The sequence below is a fragment of the Medicago truncatula genome, chromosome 8 (assembly GCF_003473485.1).
Source record: "Medicago truncatula cultivar Jemalong A17 chromosome 8, MtrunA17r5.0-ANR, whole genome shotgun sequence".
NCBI lineage: Eukaryota > Viridiplantae > Streptophyta > Magnoliopsida > Fabales > Fabaceae > Medicago > Medicago truncatula.
The window spans coordinates 5,088,525-5,097,313 of NC_053049.1; the positions used below are offsets into that span (position 1 = coordinate 5,088,525).

At 32.3% G+C, this 8,789-nt stretch overlaps 1 protein-coding gene across 1 annotated transcript; it reads left to right on the forward strand.

Annotated features, from left to right (window-relative positions):
* Positions 1–933: 933 nt before the first annotated feature.
* Positions 934–7,980, forward strand: LOC25500393 (RWD domain-containing protein 1). The gene is made up of 11 exons (XM_013588800.2): positions 934–1,099; positions 1,199–1,264; positions 1,364–1,431; positions 2,666–2,699; positions 2,879–2,951; positions 3,081–3,138; positions 3,448–3,573; positions 4,633–4,724; positions 5,128–5,206; positions 7,407–7,488; positions 7,583–7,980. Exons 1-11 carry the CDS (start codon positions 1,093–1,095, stop codon positions 7,660–7,662), a joined length of 765 nt encoding a protein of 254 aa, XP_013444254.1. The 5' UTR covers positions 934–1,092; the 3' UTR covers positions 7,663–7,980.
* Positions 7,981–8,789: the final 809 nt, after the last annotated feature.

The following is an 8,789-nucleotide window of genomic DNA, read 5'->3' on the forward strand; positions in this document are numbered from 1 at the left end:
CTTTTTATAAGACCCATTTGGTATTTTCAAGTACATTAATTATTTCTTTACTAACATACCCTTATTTATTTTGCATCTTTTTTTTCAATCAACTATAAATATTATGTTGAAAACATAAATTAATCCTCTCTCTTAAGGATAAAATTGTAAAAACAATAATAATTATATACAAATTTAATACTACAATTAACTTTTTTAATCTCCGTAATTTTGGTAAAAAACTCCTATATTTAGGGATGGAGGTAGTAATATTTTGAATTTTTATGGAAAATTTTATTAAAAAATATGAATTATACATATGAGTTTACTTTAAAAGAGGGACCAAAAGCGAATATTGAAAATTTTATAGGGACTAAAAGTTGATACAAAAATTTAAAGAGACTAAAGCAAAAAGTTGACATATTTATAGGGACTAAAAACATATTTAACCCTATTATTTATCATGTAAAAAAGTAATTAAAAAAAGGGTTAAATATGTTTTTGGTCCCTATAAATATATCAACTTTTCGTTTTAGTCCCTCTAAAATTTTCCTTCAACTTTTAATCCCTATAAAATTTTCAGTCACTTCTTTTAGTCCCTATTTTTAAGTTATTTTTTGTATTTTTTAATAAAATTGTGCAGAAATGTGTATAATATTGTAAAAAAAAAATCACAAGAAAAAGTTAGAATTTTTTAATAAAACAAAAATTTAATATGAATTTTTAACCGGCAAAAATGTAAAAATTCATATTAAATTAATGTTTTGTTAAAAAATTCTAATTTTTTTAGGGAGAGATTCTTATAATATTAAGAATTTTTCTGAAAATTTTTATATAAAAATAAGAATTCTACATATGAGTTTAGGAAAATTTTAGAGGAATTAAAATGAAAAGTTGGTATATTTATAGGGACCAAAAATGTATTTAACCCTTGAAAAAAAACTCAAATTAAAAGCAAAAAGCCATGGATGAATGAAATATAGAGAGAAAGAGGAAGGGTTTGTGTTTCAGTCTGTGATTGATTAGGTCTTCTTCTTCGACCTTTACACCTTCACTTCAATCTTTACACTTTCACTTCAACAATCCAATTCAATCCAATCCAACCAACTCACCATGACAGGTATTCCCAAATTTCAATCTCCAATTCTCCAATTTAATTCTATTCCATTAAAACGACACCGTTTTGCTAACCCTTTTTGATTTTCATCATTACTCACAGACTACGCGCAAGAACAAGAAATGGAGATCGAAGCATTGGAAGCTATACTTATGGATGAATTCAAAGGTTTTAATTGATGCCCATTTATTTATTTTAATAAAAAAAGATATTTTTATTTCTCAATTAGTTTTCTTATTCAGAAAATTGCTTCATTTTTCATGTTAGAAATACATTCAGGTGAAAGTGGTTTAAGCACTTCCAATAGGTGCTTCCAGATTAAAATCACTGCTCAGGTAAATTCATTGTTATTTCCTTCTTTTTGTGTATATATGTATATAAGTTCGTGGGCATGCTTTTAGTTCTGTAAAAATGATTTTTTAAGTCTATGTAGGCTCTATTTGGTAAAATAAATTTGCGGATATGTGATAAGCTAGCTTACAGTTGATTTGATTTGTAGTGTTTGGTAAAATAAGCGCTTGAACTAGCTTATTAATATGAAATGACATAGAAACGATATGGTTAATCAATATTTAAGTTTTTTTCAATTAAGATAACATGGGTAAAATCGAGAGAAAAAATGATAAGCTATAAACTTTAAGCTACTTGAATTAGTCTATCGAAAATGCTATAGGTTAGTAAGAATAAACTACAAGCTCATGAGAAAACTACGGTTATCAAACGAGTTATTTTAGTCATTGAGCTTATAAGATATAAGCTATCAACTATAAATTAGCTTGTTGTGTTTACCAAACAGACCCGTAGCACTTTTTTGTATTCACAAATTACAAAATTGCATGCTTTTATGTTTATATATTTTTTAATCAAATCTGAGGAGTTGATTTATGGAAGAATACAATGCTAATTTTTTATACGTGTAAGACCTAGCTTACCTTGCACAACCAAAGAAAAACTTGTGTTGTTGTTGCTGTTGTTGAAGTCTGTGGTAGAGTTTGAATTAGCTTTTAAGCTAATGCGAGATTCCAAGTTATATAAATCATGTTATACACTTACAAAAAAGGTTCTTATAAAGTTGTAGATGTTTATGGAGAAGTTGAATGGGACAGCTTTTGAAAAAATTGAGATGCATAAGCTATCGCAACTAATGTGAAAGTCACGATTCTCTTAGTATTTATCCAAACTGGCTTTATGTCATGGATAGTCTTAAGTCTTAACTGTTGATCTTTCACAGCTTTCGCACCATGAAATCAATCTGTGTTTGAGTTATATTGTTGCTATAAATGTGTTTTGATTACTTGAGCAAAATTTTCCTTTGTTTTCATTATTTTAAAATAAATAAGAAAAGAATATTTTCCAGTTGTATGTACTGGATGAATTTCAATGAAGTTATTTGGAGTTATATATACTAGCGTCTTCTTCTAGCTTAAAGTAAATTGTTGTACACAATTTAGTGGAGTTCAGTGTTTGTGGATGATATAATGTGCTTATGCAACTGAGACATCCTCCTCACAATCACATAAATTTGGAAAAAGTGACCCTTATATTCTCCTGTGTTATGCAATTGTACAGGAGGAAGATGGAGACGAGTCAAATACTAATCCAGGTTTCTTCCTCTTTAATATATTATTTTCTTTTCCATCTTGTCTTTCAATTTTTGTGAAACTTTAGATTTTAGAATATCATGTCGTTTTCTTCCTAATATATAACTTTAATTTTGGACCTTATTTACCAAAATCCTCTGATGATAATTTACAAAAGACATGGTTAATAATTTTGTTGCAGCTCAACAACTGGCTTTGATCTTCGCGCACACAGAAAAATATCCAGACGAACCTCCGCTTTTGAACGTGAGCAGGTCAGTATTTATATACCATTACTGTTGTTTGTATGTCCAATTAATGTCAACTGCCGTACATATGTTTTTGTTTCAATTATTGTATACTCATTTTGAGACGCTTTTGTTATATTTTACTATACAAAACAGTTTGCAAGGAATATCGTCTGAAGATTTAAGGATTTTGAAAGACAAACTTCAACAAGAGGTGATCTTTAACCATATGCAGTTTTTCTGTTTATTGCTTGAGCTGAGTTGGTCATTGTTCTATACTTGCACTTGTTGTTACCAAAATTGAAAGACTTCTTAATGGCCATTTTGAGTACAATACTTGCACTGGTTGTCATTCAAATTGAAAGAATTCTTAATGGCCATTTTGAATACAATGTTTCCACCTTTACGCATACATGCATAAGCATTTTCATGCTGCACAATGACCGATGGGTATGGAACTCAAGATTTGTTGTGCATACTTGTCAGGTTATGGAAATTTTGATGCAAAACTTGTGTTCCACAGGCATCTGAAAATCTTGGCATGGCTATGATTTACACACTTGTTAGCTCAGCTAAAGAGTGGTTGACTGAGCGGTATTGTGAAGACTCAGATGGTGATGCTGAAGCAGAAGAGGCGGCCAAAGAAGATGTAAGAATGCCTACAGTATATAATGATAGTTTTTTATGTTAATTAAATGCTTTCTGAGTTTCAAGTATAAAACAGTTGTTCTGTTGAGATTTCTGAGCATTTGTTAGGTGGTCGTGAAGCATGGACAAAGTGGACATGATAATACTATTGAAATGAGATAATGTTCGATTTGGTTATGCATATATGTACATTTATGACTAAAGAATATATAGCATTTGTTAGGTGGTCGTGAAGCATGGACAAAGTGGACATGATAATACTATTGGAATCAGATAATATTCAATTTGGATATGCACATATGCACATTTATGACTAAAGAATATAGAGCTTTTAACTATATTCGATTTCCCCTCTTTTTTTATAAATCTTCTGAAGCTTCATCGATGTTAGAAGGATTAAGGTTGCTTGACATGGCGGGATAGTTATTAGGCCAATGTGCCTAGACTAGTGAAAGTCATAGTAGTATGCCCTTATTAAACTTCATATCCAAGGTTCATTGGTTAGTGAGTACTGAGTAATGGTAAAAGATCACTGATACTGAATGTTACATTATCTCTATGATATTTTCACCAAGGCTGAATCTAGATTTTATGCTTTGGTTAACAGAAGTAATATTTTTTGCTCAAATATTCGCATATCCATGTTTAACCCAACTTTGTTTTCAAAGACAATGCCGACTGCCTTTCTTTTCAAAGACAATGCTGATCACAACCATTATCCTTTAACAAAAGTTGACTAGCAGATAATATATGTAAGGTGTGGTTAGGGGTGTTCCAGGGTTGGATTGCACTTCAAATGTGTTAAGCCTCTGGAGTGGGGGTGTGTGGGTGATTCTTACAAAAGTTATCTAGTTATTGCACATGGTAGATGAGCATCATGATTATAGTATGTTTAAAGTATAATCCTGTTACGCCTTCTGTTATTCTTATGTGGAGTAAATTTAAAATGAAGATATGTTTTCTTCTGTCATATATGTTCTTTTTACAATTTTTCACATTCGTCCTGAAATGTTACTTGGAAAAAGCTGGCTAACAATTTTTTATCCTTCAACATTCTTAGATAGTGGTACCCCATGGAGAAGCAGTTACTGTTGAAACGTTTTTGGCATGGAGGGAAAGGTTTGAAGCTGAACTAGCACTTGAACGAGCCAAGTAAGCCCCTTATTGTTGCTCTTGTTGTATAGCACATAATTTTTAAATACAAAGCATTTGTGACACCTGATTATCAGTAGGGCTAGGGATTCTAAGGGCTTACGCATCTCAGGGAGAGTTTAAAAGAAAATGGGTGTGAGTTTGTGAATTTGTAAGTAGCATTTATAGCAAGTAATAGAACATAGTCAGTGATATTTGAAGGGATTATTACAATCTCCAACCCAATTTCTTTTGTTTTTAACAAGTGAAGTCATTGAAAATAGAAAATAGTCAGTGATATTTAAATGGATTATTACAATCTCCAACCCAAATCCTTTTGTTTTTAACAAGTGAAGTCATTGAAGGTTGAGAGCTGCTGTAACAACTTTCCCTCTGACGCCAAACCAATTTGTCATGATTGCAGGCTAATGCCAGAGTCTGTGCTTGCTACTTCGAAGGAAAAAAAACTCAGTGGCAGACAGTGGTTTGAAAGTGGAAGGATGGTACTTTTCTGCCCTTATGATTTATACCTTGATGCCTTAAAATGAAATTTTCAATGTTACAAATTTCAAGCATATAATTTTCCACTTATGACTAAAATACACATCGAACGTTGAATTAATTTATAGTTGATAAAAAAAATTCTTGGTGCCTCCAAAATGGGACATTAAAAATTGAGATAATTATTAGGAATGACATGTCACCTGTGAGCTATAAAATTATCATAATTAGCACAATAACCGTTCACTTCATTACAAGATGACCATACTAGTGGTTAATGCGTCCTGGCTTTTGAATTTGTTAGGATTTGTCTCACTTAAAACACTTAATAGCTTAATTAACCACACGTTAGACTAGTTGGATAGAAGCTGGTATCTATGATTCAGAAAATTAAGGGGTAAACACAAAGTTTATTACTTTAACCTCTGGAGAATGATTCTCAAAACAGAGGAAGCTGTAATACAAATTACAGACACAATTTTTACAGAAATAGAATAAAGACAAAGGAAAATAGTAACACTAGGAATGCTTTATTGATAGTAATTTTTGAAATCGGTTTACAACCAGAATGTTGCATGCACGCCGATAATTACAGTGAAGTTTCAAATGAGATAAGGCACAGGGCACAGTATCTCTCTTAGTTTTTGAGAGCTTAGCCTCTCCCACCCAATAACAACTCAATACCTTCTAGATAACCCACTATGCCTGGCCCTTTCCCTATTTATTCTTAATACAGACACACACAACCGACACCATAATTAATTAATAAAAATCATAAAACACAACTGCAACTGACTGACCAAAGTCAATTTTAATATTCTCGGCCCCTCCTATTATAATGTCTCTTAATGAGAAGTCTAACAGTACTCCCCCAAAAAAAGTTTCACCTTGTCCTCACTCCTCAGGGTGAAGGATTGCATTAGTGTCTACCAGGGTTCTATAATTAGAAGTAGAGTGACAGAGCATGGCAGCAGTAGGTCTTGTCTCCACCAAATTACCTCGTAACCTCACAACAGTCGTTGGTGCTCCAGCGACAAAAACCTATAACTATGGTGGAGAATGGACTCAGCAACGAAATGGTGGTTGGATGGACACTATGGTGCCCCACAGGAAGGAACTCCTTCATCTTTTCTACATTTTTGACGGTCTCTTCATCACTCAGATCGTTCATTTTTCTTTCGATCTCCGAAATTTCACTTATGATATTCAACATTTCAATCCCTCTTCTTTGTGCGTTTTCAGTTCTTTAAATGGACCCTTCATTTCCTTTTCCTTCACTTTCAATCTTTTCTACTGTCTCATAAGAACCCGTGTTCCTTGATCGCATGAACCTTGAGCCTTCAATGACTCTGATTCAATTTTAGTTGATCTTCTTCATAGGATTTAGGCAACACGTCCCGATATTCTGGCTTAAAATGCCAAATAAATGCGAGCAGTAACGTGCGCCAACTAACCTGTTGATGACGTCAATTATACCAGTGCGACTATCGGTGAACACAGCCTCTGAGTAACTTCAACACCTCTGTCGGTTTCTCCTCCTCTGGTGTTTCCCTCTTTTCCAAAATGTTCCTCAATGCTAGCACCCACTATGCATCTTTTTCTTCATCAAACACTAAAACTCCATTTCCGGCATGATGCACCAAAACTCCAAAATCGGTGCTCTGATTCCAGTTGATAGAAACCGTTACAAATACTAATTATACTGAGTAACAAGTGACTTTTATTGAGAAATCTCTGGAGAATTACTCCCAATCGAAGATATAAGACATGCATAAACACTGGTTCAGAATTGAATATTTCACAGGAACTGGAAATACATAGACATGGTTTCTGCCATGGTTAGAGAGTTTGGTTCTCTCCCACCCAAATAACCACTCTAACTTCATGATAACAGTATGCCTTATCCTTTCACTATTTCTTCTTGATAAAAACAGACACAATTGACAACACAATTAATAAAAACTATAATTACCATTTATTGAATTATAAAACAACGGCAACCAAAGTCAGTTTTAATAATATCGTCCCATCCTATTATAATGTCTAAAATGAGAGGTCTAGCACATGTCTACTGCTAGTACCTTTCAACAGTTCTCTCTTAAATATTACAAGAATTGCAATGATAGAAGTTAACCTAGTGCAAAAAAGGTTTTGTTATTGTTTTTTGTATAAATAATAGATATGTTTTGTGTTTGTTCACAGAAAGGTGCAGCTGTTGTCACTGAAGATTTGGATGAGGAGGATGAGGAAGACATTGACTTTGATGATGATGGGGATTTTGAAGGTATCTTATGCTCTCTATCCTTAATTTATATTCTATTTTGTCTAGAAAGTTTACGCGTAATGATAAAATACATGTTTTATCTGTTCCTTGGCAGATGATGAAGATGATATGCTTGAGCATTATCTAGCTGAAAAATCGGATTCATCCACACATTCTTCCATGCGAGCAAGTTAAATTGCATATGTAATTTTATTATGTAGTGATTTACAGCTTTCCTTGTTGTCTTTTGAGGGAGTTTCCATCATAAGGGGGATTTGTTTTTGTTATCATTAAGGAAAGAGTATTTAGCAGATGTTTTTGGCGTGTGACAATGTATTATGGAACATTTTTGTTTTGTAGTTATCGGCTATAAATTATATGAACACAAAGACTAATGGGTGGACAAACTATTCAACTAAATTTGAAGTGAGAGAATGAGATGAGTTTGTTTCATTATGAACCATGCAAAAGTATAATGCAATAAATCAAGAATTTTCCCATGTTTTTATCTCATTTCAGGTGTATCTAGCTGTCTGAATTTGGATTCTCTCAGGTTTGCTTGGAGATAGATAGAGAAGTCTTGGAACATATTAAAATGATGGTTATTTATTTATTTTTTTAGAAAAAAACTAAACGAAGAAAGACCCTGCCGAATTGAGTTGCTGATTTTTGTTTTTTATTTTATAATCATGAAAAATTACTTTTTTATAATATGTTCTAAAAATAGAGGTTTGAAGGCTGGTAACATGATTTATATTTTCCGTAAACATGTTTTCCGAAAAATTCTACAAACTTCAACCTTTGCCTTCCCTGCCTCTTTTATGTGTCAAAGTTGCAACAAGCACACTAAACAGAACATTTAAAAAAGGAATGTTATTTTAACAACTAAAATTGACATCGTATTTGACACCGTTTAAAAATAATCACTTATAAGTATGGATTTGATTTGAAGAGAGAGAAAACGAATAAAAAAGCAAAATTGTATCTATACCGTATATAAATACATTGCTGGACAACAAAATAGTTGTCAAAATACAATTTCTACATTTTAATACAATGATGAAGATGATATTTTGGATAACATACAAGTCATTATCGTTCATATTGCTAGAAAACTTCATATTGCTGCTATAATTTGACATTAAAAAACTTCATTGAGCAATTTGATACTTTTCTCTTCATTGGAGTTTATGACACTGGTATGCAGGGATCAAAGTTTATGACATCATGATACTTGACAAAAAACTTCATGCTGCTATAATTTGGTTTTAATGTAGTGATTTTCACCCCTTCTAATGCAATATAGTTATTTTAATTTCGCT

Bases quoted from the DNA above. Each gene is read 5' to 3' on its own strand.
- LOC25500393 (XM_013588800.2), top strand. The intron at 3,139-3,447 runs GTGATCTTTAAC...TGTGTTCCACAG, and splicing joins AAGACAAACTTCAACAAGAG to GCATCTGAAAATCTTGGCAT. The intron at 4,725-5,127 runs GTAAGCCCCTTA...TCATGATTGCAG, and splicing joins CTAGCACTTGAACGAGCCAA to GCTAATGCCAGAGTCTGTGC.